Consider the following 14,821-nt stretch of genomic DNA (forward strand, 5'->3'; position numbering starts at 1 on the left):
AATAATCAATTTTTTTTTAAATTTAAGATGATTAGGAGGTTGAGCAAGGCTATTTCCAGGGCTACCTGAGAGACAAAACAGAGACTGAGGGACTGGAGAGATGGCTCAGGGGTTGGAGATGCTGGCCTCAGTTCCCAGCACCCACATGGTGGCTCACAACCATCTTTGAGTTCTAGGGGACCTGAAGTCTTCTTCTGGTCTCCAAAGGTACCAAGTATGTACATGGTGCATATATATATATATATATATATATATATATATATATATATATATATATATATTCTGCAAGGCAAAACACTCATACATGTAAAACAAATGCTAGCCATTTATTTTTTTTAAATGGGGTGGTGTTGGTGGAGGCCAACCTCTGTCCAGGACAGAGCCAATACAGGGACGTTGGGAAGCCTGTCTGGCCCTTCACAAGAGCCTTTTCCAGGACAGTGATCAAAGAGACCAATACACAACCACTAGGCCCTTAGCAGGCTCAGCTGTCTGCACACTCCTGTGGGAGACATGTCACGATGTTCCTGGTCTCTGTTATGAGTCACAGGCACTGAGAGGTGACAACCTTCAGTTGGTCTGCAATAACAGATATAGACATTGGCCCAGGACTTCCTATGAAGGTAGGCCTGTCACCTCTTTCATCTGTAACCTCCAAGGAGCTATCTAAGGATTCTTCATACAGAGTCCAAGGACACCCCTCCTGCCAGCCCCTGGACACATCCTCCTAACTAGGTCCTGGTCACCCAGGCAATAAAGCAGGATCTACTATCTCTTGAGATAGTCAGGACAAGGGAAGTGGCCTGGCCTGGGGCTGTGAGAACAAGATCTGACTGGAATCTGTCCCTGTCACCTCTGTCAAGGCCATAGATACACTGACTTGGCTTCCTGGGCTTGGGTACCAGGAAGGAAGAAACCAGCCAGGTTTTTCCCAATGAAGAGGCCTCTTCTTCCTGCTCCTCCTCCTCCTCGTCCTCCTCCAGGAAGTCACATGGGGCCCACAGCCAAAGTGGGCAAGGCAGAGAGAAGCCTCGGGTGCCCTATGGCCCCACATCTCAGGGAGAGTTGTATGAAAGCCCGTGGCCTTGGTAAGCCATGTTAACAGAAGCAAGGGTTCTGGCTCCCCACCGGGTAAAGCAAACCAGGGATGGGTCCTTGAGACCAGTTTCCCTTAGAAGCAAATTCCTCCTGGTCAAAAGGATAGAAGCTAGGTTCTACCCCTGGTGAAGATGTAACTAACCTGTCCCAAAGATTAGAACATTACTTCCCATAGTCCCCTCCCTCCCTCAAGGATGGCTCAGACCTGACTCCCTGACATTGATCACAGAAATTCCCGATGGAGAAACAGCTCCACCAAGTTATGGTCTGATCTCTACTCAGTCTTTTTCTAGTTCATTCACCAGTCACCCAAAGACATGCTAGGGAACAATTCTCTCCTTGTTTAGGGCTCTCACGGGCTTCGGGGCCCCACGTACAGACACTTGCTCATCGGCCCTAACTGCTGAGTTAGCTTGTTTCCCCAAACTCTAACTCACAAGCCTGATTTCGATTCCCCCCTTTTTTCTCTCTTCATCTTTTAAACTGTGTGCACGCATACACACCTGCTTGCTTGTGCATGTCTCTCTCACTGTTCCTTTAACCCCCTCCCCCACTATAGCCATCCAGCTGTTTACAGAACTCCATTGCTGACCCTAACTTAAAAGCCCTGACTTTCTCTCTTGTCCCTCAGTCTCCACCAGCAGCTGCTGAGATTTATGGCTTGCCTGGACAATGGTTTTTTTGTGTGTGTGTTTGTTTTTTCCTTCTCCCAAATTCTAATAAAACATCCTCAGATCTTGTTCCTGAGTCTGGCTCGAAACTCTTTTATCAATGAGACTGACCCTGCAAAGGAAGCCCTGACTACCCAGTCACATGTTACATGGATCTTGTTCAGTTTTTGGTTCAGACACAGAGACCCTGGATCATACAGGACACCCCAAAATCCCCTTCTGTGCCTCAGTGTCTCTCCAGCTGTGGTGTTAGGATGACATCAGTTCAGGATCCAGCCCAAACATAGTCCTGGAAGAGAAGTGGGGCCTCATCTGCTGGGTCCCCATCCTGTGAGCTCACAGAGGCTAAGGAGAGTCCCACGGTGGAGTGGCCCAGGCAGTGCCTTGAGCCTGTTGTCCTGGATGCACACCAAGTGTTCTACCCACAGGTCCTGACCATGTTTTGCTGAGATGGTGTCTAGCCAGGTAGTCATTCAGAGGGGCCCTGGCACTCCTGGCAGCTCTTCATGTCCTCAGAGTAACTCTCAATTTGGATGGTCATGGTGTGGAAATTGAACTTCCCCCGGAGGCGGTCCCTAGCCACCTTCAGCACGGCCTGGGCATCAGCATTCTGGGCTGGGACAAGAGAAACAGGGATGCTGGGCTCATGTCTACCCCTGGGGCACAGACTCGGGGACAAGAGACACTAGGGCGTGTCCCATATCCTGAAAGCCTGAGAACTTGAATCTCTCTCTCTCTCTCTCTCCCACCCACCCACCCCCTCCCTCGCCTGTACAAGGGATCTGACCACCCTGAGCAGGGCCTCAGTTGTCTCTCTCTATGAACGCAGTGGGGAGGATCAAAGGACATTTAAATGCTCAGCATGTGGCCAGAGCTTGGCAAACCCTCCTGAATGGCCCCAGGCCTTTGGACGCTTCTCCCTTTACCTGTACTCACCAATGGCTATGTGGACAGACAGCACCGGCTGGGCCACTGTCAGGGCCCAGATATGCAGGCTGTGCAAGGCTTCTACCCCATCCACGGACAGCAGGAGATTTTTCACAGTTGTGAAGTCCACACCTTTGGGAGTCCCTGGGGACATCAAACACAATGCTAAAGGACATTGGCCCACCCCCAATCCCACACCGTTCCTCAGAAGGCCTCCTGGGCCAGCAGGTTCCATGGGTCCCATCCCCCACTCTGTCCTGTTACAGGGAAGGGCCCTGGAATGACTTATCTGTGTCTGAATGGAAACTCATAAGGCTGTTTTGCTCACAGCTATAAGGTCAGATCCCAGAGCAGAACCAAGCTTCCATTTTCATTTTACATTGTTTGCGTTTTAGAGAGAGTCTTGCTATGTACCCCAAGCTCATCTTGGAAAATTCTGCTTCATCTTACTGGGTGCTGGGATTACAGTTGTGGCCCACCAGACCCAGCAAGGTCAGTCACATTTGATGGCCTTGTACCTTGGAGCCCCTGCCAACCTCAGGCAGGAGCTTTACTTTTCCAACCTTCTCTGAACCCTGTGAATTGAGGCGCTTCCAGGGAGACCATTTTATTTGCTACTCTGCAGTCGGGGCACGAGCAGGATGGGGGCTCCGAGATCTGTGGGAAAGGACTGAGCTGGGTAGATTCACCCAGTAACGATGATAGCATAAGCCTGTATTTCCAACACTTGGGAGGCTGGGGCAGTCCAGTCTGAGCTGCATATAAAGACCTGGTCTCAAAACCAAGGGAGTAGAGAGATTGGGACCACTTGCTGCTCTTCCAGAGGATCAAGGTTCAATTCCCGGCACCCTTTGATTCTAGCAGTGAGAAAGCAGAGGCAGGTGGATCTCTGTAAATTTGAGGCCAGCCTGGTCTACATAGTGAGTTCTGGAACAGCCAGGGCTACATATTGAGACTGTCTCAAAAACTAAAGAAAATCTTTTTTAAGAGTTGCTGGGCCAGGCAGTGGTGGCGCACGCCTTTGATCCCAGCACTTGGGAGGCAGAGGCAGGCAGATTTCTGAGTTCAAGGCCAGCCTTGTCTACAGAGTGAGTTCAGCCAGGACTACAGAGAAACCCTGTCTCAAAAAACAAAAAACAAAAAACAAAAAACAAAAAAACCAAAAATCAAAACAAACAAACAAAAAAAAAGTTGCTGGGTATGGTGATGCATGCTTTTAACCTGGCACTTGGAAGGCAAAGTTTAAGGCCAAACTGGTGTTGGGTTCCAGGCCAGCCCGGTCTACATAAAAAGAACTTGTTTCAAACTCTGCCCTCCAAACAAAACCAAAGAACCCAAAATACACCTGAATCCCAGTCTTCCTGTGAAAAGGCACCTGAGGACTGTTGGGGGAGGGATGGCTAGAACTCCAGGTGTTACCAAGGCCACTCAGCCATGTGACCAGCCAAGGAAGACACATTCCAAGCAGGGGAGGAGGCAGCCCAGGGCCTACAGGGTGTGTGTGGGGGTAAGCACTGGCTGGGACCCATCTGGGAACTGGCACACTTAGTCAGCTCAGAACCCTGAGGAACTGTGTTAGGTCCCAGACCCCAGCTCCTACTCCAGTGCCGGTTCTCCGAATGCCCACATCATCCTTGAGGCTGAGACTTTGTGAGCCACACAGGCTGAGAGAGTCCCCAAGTCAGGCTGAGGAGATACTTCAGCAGGTAACAACAGTGCTGGATGCCAGTTACATCCCTCAGAACTCACACTAAATGCACACACGCGCGCGTGCGTGCGCACACACACACACACACACACACACACACACACACACACACGGTAGTGCACATTTGAAATCCCAGATTGGCAGATTCCTTGAGACTCATTGGCCAGTCGCTTAGACTAATTATAGAGCTTCGGATTTGGGGAGAAGGGTCACTGGGTAAAGTTAGGACCTGAGTTTGGTAGCCCAGAACCAATGCAAAAAAACCAAAAAACTCTTCAGTAACCCTGAAGCTGTGTGGGAGATGAAGGACAAGGAGGCCCAGGTGGCTTGCTGGCCAGGCCAGCTTTGAGAAAGCAGACAGCTCTAGGTTCAGTGAGAGACCCTAATATGTAATTCAAAATAAAACAAACCTGAAGTGAGCTGGGTGTGGTAGCAACTCTACTCCTAGCACTCCAGAGGCAAAGGCAGATGAATCTGTGCGGTCAAAGCCAGCTTGGTCTACACAGGGAGACCCTGTCTGTGATGGTTTGTATATGGGATTTTTTTTTTAATGGGATTTTGTATATGGGTTTGTATTTGTGATGGGAGTGGCACGATTAGGAGGTGTGGCCTGGTTGGAGTAGGTGTGTCACTGTGGACGTGGGCTTTAAGACCCTCATTCTAGCTGTCTGGAAGCCAGTCTTCTCCTAGCAGCCTTCAGATGAAGGTGTAGAACTCTCAGATCCTCCTGCACCATGCCTGCCTGGATGCTGCCATGCTCCCACCTTGATGATCATGGACTGAACCTCTGAACCTGTGAGCCAGCCCCAATTAAATGTTATCCTTATATGAGTTGCATTGGTCATGGTGTCTGTTCACAGCAGCAAAGCCCTAACTAAGACACTATCTTTAAAATCTAGGAAATCGGAACATATTGACACACATCTGTAATGCCGGTGCTTGGGAGGCAGAGGCAGATGTCTGTGAGTTTGAGGCCAGCCTGGTCTACATGGTGAGTTCCATCCAGGATAACAACCAGAGCTGTACTGTGAGACCCTGGCTCAGAAAAACAAAGCAATAACAACAAAATTGGGCCGAGGGAGGCACCCCAGTGGCAAGCTCTGGTTTCCACACACAACCTAACGAACAAACACAGACATCTGCATACGTGTGCACCACCCACCCCCATACTCCCAAAGCCCTAAGGTCCAAGTTACCTTCCATGAGAACCAAAATCACATCTCTCAGGATGGTCAACGTTGTCCCCAAGACCAGGATGGAGAAGAGGAAGGTGCAAATGGGGTCCACGTACTTGTACTCGGGCTGCAGGAGACAAACCCGGGCCTCATCAACATCAGCCTGGGCTCCCTACTTCCCTCCCAGCAGCACTGTATCAGGGGAGGTCTCTCTTCAGGGTGAGAACAGGCCTTGGTCTGGCCCTGTCTTTCAATTTTTATACTCTATTCTTCATCAAGAAGAGCTCAGACATAGACAGAGCTAGAAAGAAATCTCAGCATTTGGTTCACCATTCCCATTTTACAGGTAGAGAAACTGAGGTTTAATGAGACCCAGGCAATTCATTCATCACGCAACTTTGGCCACACAAGTGGCTCTTTGTACATCCCACTGCCTGTGTGATGGGCAATGCCCCGGCTTCAGCAACACAGTCTTGGGCTTAGATCCAGCTTCACAGCCTATGTGAAACTGTACAAGTTACAGGACTTTAAAGAACCACATAGAAAACAACTGCCCACCTTAAAGGCTTGTTGTAGCCATAAAAGGTGCCAAGACTTGCTAAGTATTAAATCACTATTCCTCCCCTTTCTCTACCCTCTCATCCCAAACTGCAGGGAGCTCAGCGTGGAAAAAGCCCTGTGCAGAGAAAGGAGCCCCAGGTACTGGCCCATCCCTCTCCCTCTATGTCCAGTTCTGACCTTGAAGTATATGATATAGGCCGCCACCAGGACGCCCACACTCTGCAGAAGGTCCCCAATCACGTGAATGAAGGCAGCTCGGACACTGGGGTTCTGGTGCTGGCTGCTGTTGTCATGGCTATGCCCATGGCTGTGGCCATGTCCAGACTGATGGAGGGCCAACCCCATTCTGTGGAGGCAGACAAAGCCCAGGGGCTCCATGAGGTTTCCAGTCATCCAGGCACAGTCTACCTGTTAGGGCTGGCCTCAGCACTCAGTGACTCTCTTGGGTTTTAGTAATCTAGCCCTACAGCTTTGGCTCAGTGCCACAGGGCAAAGCGCTCTGCCTAGGCTGTCTGAGCTCAATTTCCAGAGCTGAATCTCAGAGCAAGCGGGCAATGACATCAGCAGGTTCATCCCATCACGTTACAAGTGGGAAGACAGATAGTGAGCACCCACAGGAGACGGAAGGCCCACAAACCCATGCTCTGCCCACCCCGCCCTTCCTACCGGAACCAGTTTTTGCCCTGTCAACCTGACTTAGCCTCTGTCCCAGCATGGACCAGACACACCTGTTTGCTGTGGATGGCCTTCAAGGTTATTCTCCGATACAAAATGTGGGGGCGCATATCTGTAACCTTCCCATTGTTAGCTTACAGGTGGCTCCATTAGGCTCCTCCCGGGGACCTAGCAATGGCTTCTGTTATGTATGCCAGGTGCTTCAGGTGTGGGCCACATATAAAAGGGCTGCTGGCCATTCCAGCACTTGGGTGCACATTCTTTCTCTCCCCCCTCCTTTACACCCCTTCCCTCTTCTTTGTCCTCTTAGCTCTGCTCCTGTCTGTCTGTCTACATGTCCACTCCCCTGCCTCTACCCCTTCCCAGGTCCTCATTCCTCTCTCTTCCCCCAAAATCCCCCTTATACCAGGTCTGTTGCATGGCATCATTACTCGGGGGCACACCTTGGCATGGGCCTGCCAGGTACCCACTTGCTCAATTATATTCCCTAACACCCATGTCCTTGGCCCAAGGCCTAAAGGAAGATGATGTGGAGCAGGCCCCAGAACTCAAAACCACGAGGGAAATTCTGTCCTAATGGAATCCCTTAAACTCTAAACCCGGCATTTACAGCTACTGAAGGGCGAGCACAGACTCCTTCTCTTGGGAGCTGATGGAGGTGGCAGAGGTGGCGTGGGGTGGTGTGTGTGTGTGTGTGTGTTACAGGGAACTGGGGCCACACTCACATGATGTTTACAGCCACAGCGCAGCCTGAAGTGATCAACATGGTGTCCCCTTTGATCTCATAATCTCCAGAAATCAGCCGCTGCACAGCCAGGTACACGAGCACCCCAGTCACCACCCAGATGGACAGCACAGACAGCAAGGCTCCAAGGATCTCTGGAAAAGAGCCCAACCACAACAACAACCTGAGCCTGGGGCGTTAAGGGTGGACAGGACCTACGCACTCCGTGCTAGGCCCTCCCACGGTAAAGTCAGGGCCTGGGTCCCTCTGTCGGCTCCTTAAGACCTGTCTCATCCCACCAGCGATGTCTGAGAACATCAGAGCTAGAGTCACCTAGGCCAACCTTGTTTGCTCTACATGAGAAGAAATGAACACTAATATATATCATAGCTAGCATGCTGGTGACCATCTCTAATCCTAGAATATGGGCATAAGGCAGGGGCCTGCCTGGCTTTGATAGCCTCCCTTTCATGTTTCTTTGAGGCCACATTATGTAAACCAGGCTAGCTTCAAATTTAAGAGAGTTGCCTGCCTCTGCCTCCCCTGTGCTAGGATTAAGGCTAGCATATGCCTAGGTTGGTTTGGTTTTTTTTTTTTCCCCTACCCTCAAATAAAGGTAGGGTCACTACCCACTTTAATTAAGGTAGCAGGCCAGAAGAAGGCCCAGATGGAGCCGGCTCTCCTTGCCCCCACAGGCTGGAGTTACAGCTGTGAACAGCTAGCTGTTGTAAGTGCAGCTGAAGTAGGTGCTAACTGCTGGGCCATCCCAAGTTCCTTGTTTTGCTCAATTGACAATTGGAGGCTGAGAACACCAGGCTGTCTCTTCCTAAAGGGAAGCATCTGCGCCAACCCAGAAGTGAACCAACAGCTTAAGGCAGTGTGTTTACTGGCTCTTCCTTCTCTCAGAGCTGCGCCCTAGTGACAGGCAATGCTACTGCCATTATTCTGGGCCACTACTTTCCAAGCAAGATGAACTTTGCTTCTCCGTTAACTAGTAGCTCCCAGATGACCGGACGTTCCCAGGGGAAAGAAGCCAAGGCTGACATTCTCTGTCCCCATAGAAGCTTCATTTTTGGCCTTACTCAGAGATCCCCCTAAGAGACCTTGTTCTAGCATGCCATTCCTGGGATGGTGCATTCCTTTTTTTTTTTTTTTTTTTTTTTTTTTTTTGGTTTTTCGAGACAGGGTTTCTCTGGGTAGCCCTGGCTGTCCTGGAACTCACTCTGTAGACCAGGCTGGCCTCAAACTCAGAAATCCGCCTGCCTCTGCCTCCCAAGTGCTGGGATTAAAGGCGTGCGCCCCCACCGCCCGGAGGGATGGTGCATTCCTAATTCTAGTTCTTGGGAGGCCCTGACATAGAATTACTATGAGTTTAAAACCAGCCTAGGCTATAGAGTGAGTTAGAAACCAGCCTGGACTACGGTATCAAGATCCTGTAAAGAGAAGTAAAAAACTAGCTGGGTGGGGCACAAGCCTGGAATTTTAGGACTCAAGAGGTGGAGTCATGAGTAACAGGAATTAACGGATAGCCTCAGTTACCTACAAGCTCAAGGCCAGCCTGGACTACTGGAGACACTGTCTCAAGACATTTAAAATTCCAAACAAAACCATATCCGTGACCCATATGTTTTCTGTTCATCAAGCCCCTGCCCCATCCTACCAGCTCGCTGCCAGCCGAAGTTCATGGTCTTGGTGGCCGGTCGGGAAGACACCCAGAGGGAGAACAGGCTGATAAGCATGCTGGCAAAATCAGTGAGCAGGTGGGCCGCATCCGTCATAATGGCCAGGCTCTGTGCCAGGTACCCACCTACAAAATGGAGAGCCAGGACAGTGAGGCTCCCCCAAAGCTTCAGCTCCCCCAACTGTGTACAGCAGAGGACTCACAAGCCCTTGAAGATGAGACACGCCGGGTGTCTCTGTATCTCTCAGTTGTACAACATGGGCACCTGACATCCACCCTTGGGCCTCAACTACTCTCATGGATGCGTTCACTGGCGTCTACTCTCAGGCTCAGGCAGCGGTAGGGCACGCCTTTAATCCCAGCAGAGACAGGCAAATCACTGACTTGAGGCAAACCTAGGCTACAAAGCAAGTTCCAAGCCAGCCTAGGGCTACACAGAGGAAGTGTGTGTGTGTGTGTGTGTGTGTGTGTGTGTTGATGGTGAAACCGTTAAACCCAGCACTCAGGAGGCAGAGGCAAGTGGATCTCTATGAGTTCAAGGCCAGCCTGGTCTACAGAGTATTCCAGGACAGCCAGGGAAACGGAGAAATCCTATCTAGAAAAAAAAAAAGAAGAAGAAGGAGAAGGAGGAAGAAGAGGAAGAGGAAAAGAAAGAGAGAGAGAAAGAGAGAGAGAAAGAGAGAGAGAAAGAGAGAGCAAAGAAAAGAAGAAAGAAAATTTCTCCACCGGCGATATGAGCTAATTCAAGCAGATTAAAGTCTGTATAGAGGCAGGTTTACTGGGAAACCTCTTAGGCTGCTCTTAGAGTGAGTTCATTGGTCCCAAGAACAAGGCCAGGGAAGCTGCCATGGGTAGGGAGGTAGAGGGGAGGGAGAAAGAAAAAGAGAGAAAGTGTGTGGCAGAGAGAGAGAGAGAATGCGCTCCGAAATGTCTGGATCATATAGGAAAATGATTGAAAATATAGGAAAATGGTACTGAAATGTCTGGATCATATAGGAAAATGATCAAAAATATAGGAAAATGGTACTGAAATGTCTGGATCATATAGGAAAGAGCCTCTGGGGGGAGAAGTTCAGCCCCCTGGGCTGAAAAGTTCAGGATAGAGGGCAGAATTTGCCAGGTAGAGACTAAGGGATGCTGGGAGCACCTGGAGGCCAGGTTCACTTTGTTATGTTAAATATGTACATCAGCTGTTTGTCTCAGATCTTAATCCCAACAGACAGAAAACCAAATTCACCCAGGGACAGGAAAGCAAAGTATGGCCTCAGTAGGGGTTCTTCTTATCTTTTATTGTTAAGTGTATGTGTTTTACCTACTTGTACACATGTATGTATACCATATGGCTGGTGCCCGCAGAAGCCACAAGAGGGCATCCGATTCCCTGGACTAGAGTAACAGATGCCTGTGAGTCACCATGTAGGTGCTGGGAAGAGGTGCAGGTCCTCTGGAAAAGCAGCCAGCTCTTAACTAGTCATGGCTCTAGCCAAGTGACTGCCTTAAAAAAAAAAAAAAAAAAAAAAAAAAAAAAAAAAAAAAAAAAAAAAAAAAATTAGCCCAGCAATAGTGGCTCATGGAATGGCAGAGACAGGCAGATCTCTGAGTTTGAAGCCAGTCTGGTCTAGGAGGGAGTTACAACAGCCAGTGCCACACAGAGAAACCCTGTCTCGGAAAAAAAGAATAAACAAGTAAATAAATATGGTTGGTTGTGGTGTCACATACTAACACACTCTAGAAGCAGAAGCAGACAGATATGAGTTCCAGGGTAGCCAGGTTATTAATGTGAGCATTCAGCTTATCCGGCAGCAACTTCACTTACTTCACACACATGGCCTTACCAATGATCTCTCCAGCCATGAACACCAGGCAGATGGCAGAGGCCACATAGAGTTTGCGTCGGGCCCTCTGCTTCTCGGGGTCAGGGTGACTTCCAGAATCCTTGTGGGCATGGCAATAATGGTTGCTCTGGACAGCCAGCTCAACAGCGGGCAGGTCCACGGGAGGGATCCAGCTAGCTTCACTCTTCCACAGAGATCCTAAGAATGACCTGGAGGCAAGAGGAACGACAGAAAAAAAAAAAAAAAAAAAAAAAAAAAACGCTCAGCCCGAGGGAGGGGAGGGAGCACTGGGCCAGTCTCTGGGAATATTGCTGGTCTGCTGTTTCCAGAACAAGTAAGAACATTCCAAACCCCGCAGTGGCTGGCAGGTAAGCAGAGGTAAGCAGACAATGTTACGAGGGGGATGAGGGTGGTACTGGGGAGGTGAGTCTTGGGACCTTGTTCTATGATGGTCCCCTCCTCCACCACCCATTCCCATGCTGAGAGGAGAGTCTTTGCGAACTAGCCAAAGAGGCAGTCCGTCAGATCGAGCTCAGAGAAAGAGCAGAGTTCTGGTTCAGACAGTAAACCATAGCTCAGCGGACCCGAGGGCAGAGGGCCTCCCCACCTCAGGGCTGCCCGAGATCAAAGTGCTGGAGTGAAGGCGGGGTTCCAGAAACCCTAAGTCCCACTCCGGAGCACCAGGCAGGCAGCGTTCAGGATCTGTGTATGCTTGGCCAGGTGAGACAGGTGAGCCCTGGGGCAACGAAGCCGCCGTCAATTTCCTTTCTTTTACCTCACCCCATACCTCCGACCGGGTCCCAGTTCAAGCCCCCGCCCGGACCAACCACAGCCAAGATAGATGGTCAAAGAGGAGGTGCATGTGATGCCGCCCAGATTCCCGCCCCTTGGGGCTTGAACTTACCCGGCTCCGCGTGTGCTCTCCAGCAGGTTCTGCTTGTCCATGGTCGGCATGCTGCCTCTCCTAGGGCGCCCTCGAAGTTGCGTGCGGGACGATGGCTGCTCGCAGTCACCTTCTAACCTTCCGCTCCGGTCCTGCCGCTGCGCCCCGCGCCCGCCCGCCTGCTTTATCCCCGGCCCTGGCCACCTCGTGTGAAGCCGCCCGCCTCGCGTCGTGTGCAAAAGCCCGCGGGGAGGGGGGGAAGGGTGGCCGGCTGCAAAGGGAATCCCGCCTCTGCCCCCAGGACCGGTCCCCCGCATCCAGGAGCCGGAAGGAGCGGAGCAGCCTGCTACCTAAAGCTTTTGCCTGGAGCAAAGAGGAAAGCACTTGCTAAGAGTTGCCCAGAGTTGCTAAGTTAGGACTGGGTGACCAAAACACCCACTCTTCCCGGAATCCCATAGGGAAAAAAGCCTTGGAATCTGAGTTTCTAGAAAATCGGCCCCTTGTGGTGGCACACACATTTAATGCCAGCCAAGGGGAGGCTGAGTCAGGCAGATCTCTCTGGTTTCCAGGCCAGCCTGATCTACAGAGTGAGTTCTAGGGCTACACGGAGTGTCTCAAAAAAAAAAAAAAAAAAAAAAAAAAAAAAAAACCTTAGAAAAATAAAAGAAAGAAAATCCTTTGATTGCCCTTAGGGAAGGGATGTGACTGCTAGCAGCTTTGTTGGGGGCTGCTGAAGGGGAGAGAGACTTCCTGGAGGGAGTGGCAGTGGGCTGGCTGATGCTCTCGCTCTGTGGCTGCGGCCAGCGAGTCTGCCTCCCTTTGCTGGGTGGTGCCCCACCATGGGGCTGTTGAGTTACAGATTCTGATTGCGATCTGGAGTGTCCGCTTATCTCCAACTCTACAAAGACCAGTGTCCTGTCTCTTTAACCGATGCTATCTGGGGAGAACAGACACACTGCGGAAGCCTGTATACCCCTGAAGCCCAGCAAATTCCTGAGAGATGATGTGGTACCTTCAACCGAGAAGACCACGCCCCACACCTTTTCTTCTTTTCTTTTCTCTTCTTTTCTTTCATTTTCTTTTCTCTTTTCGTTCTTTCTTTCTTTTTTCCTTCCCTGAGACAAAATTTTCTGTGTAGCCCTGGCTGTCCTGGAACTTGCCATGCTCTGTAGACCAAACTGCCTCGAATTTAGAGATCCACCTGCTTCTGCCTCTCCAGTGTTGGGATTAAAGGCATGCACCACTATACCCAGCTTGCCCCATGTATTCTAAACAGTCTATTTTGGGGGGATTGGGCCTTGTGGCTCACCCTCCCCCACACCCCAGGGCTGACTGCAGATAGGTATCTCCTTCCCGTTGGTGACCTCCCCAATCAGTCACTCCTTCTCCTAGAGTCTTCATGACCGCAGCTTGGAAAGTATAACTGGGGGAGTAGTTTGTTGATCGACTAGTTGTGTGCAAAGCCTTGGCGCCTATCTCCAGTGCCCAGTGGTGGAGAAGGAAGGACATTGACCACTATGGCCATGTGTAGCCCAGGCTAGAATGAGACCTGGTCTAGACAGGATGGGACTGGGGTAGTTGCTCAGCTGGTAGCACCCAGCCTGGAGTTCCAGCCTCAGCACCACATTAACAGGGTGTGATGGTATACGCTTGCAGTCCCACCTCCACATTAACCGGGTCCCACCTCTGCAGAAGTGCAGGGGAAAAGGGATCAAGAAGCTCAAGGTTCTCTTTGGCTATATAACTACCTTGAGGCCAGCCTGGGGTACTTAAGACTTGCAAGCCCTGTCTCAAAAAACAAACAAGAATAATGAAAAGAAACATACACCAAATCCTCTCAGTTAGAGAAGTGGAGAACAGAAGAAACGAGTATTTCTGGGTGCATAGACCTGGAATTCAGCTAATGGGGAGCAGGAATGGAAACTCTCCTCCCCTGGTGTTATGGTTTGTATATGCTCCACCCAGGGAGTGGCACATAGGAGGTGTGGCCTTGTTGGGTGTCACTGTGGGTATGGGCTTTAAGACCCTCATCCTAGCTGTTGGAAGTCAGTATTCTGCTAGCAGCCTTCAGATGAAGATGTAGAACTCTCAGCTCCACCTGCACCATGCCTGCCTGGATGCTTCATACTCCTGCCTTGATGATAATGGGCTGAACCTATAAGCCAGCCCCAATTAAATGTTGTCCTTGTAAGAGTTGCCTTGGTCATGGTGTCTGTTCACAGCAGCTAAACCCTAACTACGACAACTGTCCTGCCTGGGTTAGGGCTGAGCACCTGGGTGGGCACTTAACACCTGTGAAATTAAGTTGAAATAAATAGGAGAACCCGACAAGATCACACTGGCCTGCAATCCTTGAGCAGAAGGCTAGACTGGGCAATTTATGGGGACCCTGTCCCAAAGTGAAAAAGGACTGGGGTGTGAGCTTGGTGGTAGAGGACCCCGACTAGGCACAATCCCTGGTCCTGTAAACATGGATTCGGTGAGAGGCAGCAGGTGCTGTCCTAGGGGGTTACAGGACAACCACAGATTACTGTCACACCGTACTTAAGGTAGAAAGATTGTGACAGTGGGTTAGAGCACCCCTTTCTCCTGGGTGCAAAACATATAAATTCTCAATGTTTTGATTTTAGTTTTTTTAGACAAGGGTTTTTCTGTGTAACAGACTTGGCTGTCCTGGAACTTGATTTGTAGGCCCGGCTGGCCTCGAACTCACAGAGATCTGACTGCTTCTGCCTCCCAAGCACTGGAATCAAAGGTGTGCACCACCGTGCCTGGCTCAGCTGATTTGTTTTAAATCCATATTCTAATATGCATGGATATATATATATATATATATATATATATATATATATATATATATAATCTAGTTTGGCTTGGCTTTTT

At 50.2% G+C, this 14,821-nt stretch overlaps 1 protein-coding gene across 2 annotated transcripts; it reads right to left on the bottom strand.

Moving 5' to 3' along the window:
* Nucleotides 1-314: 314 nt before the first annotated feature.
* On the bottom strand, nucleotides 315-12,553 carry Slc30a2 (solute carrier family 30 member 2). 2 transcript variants are annotated; one of them, XM_034503331.2, is made up of 8 exons: nucleotides 11,960-12,553; nucleotides 11,056-11,264; nucleotides 9,200-9,346; nucleotides 7,541-7,694; nucleotides 6,318-6,486; nucleotides 5,601-5,706; nucleotides 2,706-2,840; nucleotides 315-2,384 (listed from the first exon to the last, which is right to left on the bottom strand). In XM_034503331.2, exons 1-8 carry the CDS (start codon nucleotides 12,253-12,255, stop codon nucleotides 2,239-2,241), a joined length of 1,362 nt encoding a protein of 453 aa, XP_034359222.2. In that variant the 5' UTR covers nucleotides 12,256-12,553; the 3' UTR covers nucleotides 315-2,238. The 2 variants fall into 2 exon arrangements, with proteins under 2 accessions (XP_034359222.2, XP_076790116.1); XM_076934001.1 differs by lacking the exon at nucleotides 11,960-12,553 and adding an exon at nucleotides 11,663-11,842.
* Nucleotides 12,554-14,821: the final 2,268 nt, after the last annotated feature.

The sequence above is a fragment of the Arvicanthis niloticus genome, chromosome 5, assembly GCF_011762505.2.
Source record: "Arvicanthis niloticus isolate mArvNil1 chromosome 5, mArvNil1.pat.X, whole genome shotgun sequence".
In the NCBI taxonomy this organism is placed as follows: domain Eukaryota; kingdom Metazoa; phylum Chordata; class Mammalia; order Rodentia; family Muridae; genus Arvicanthis; species Arvicanthis niloticus.

Bases quoted from the DNA above. Each gene is read 5' to 3' on its own strand.
- Slc30a2 (XM_034503331.2), bottom strand. From the start codon at position 12,255: ATGCGGGGGACCGGTCCTGGGGGCAGAGGCGGGATTCCCTTTGCAGCC. The intron at 6,487-7,540 runs GTGAGTGTGGCC...CTGCCTCCACAG, and splicing joins GCTGTGGCTGTAAACATCAT to AATGGGGTTGGCCCTCCATC. The intron at 2,841-5,600 runs GTAACTTGGACC...TGATGTCCCCAG, and splicing joins GATTTTGGTTCTCATGGAAG to GGACTCCCAAAGGTGTGGAC.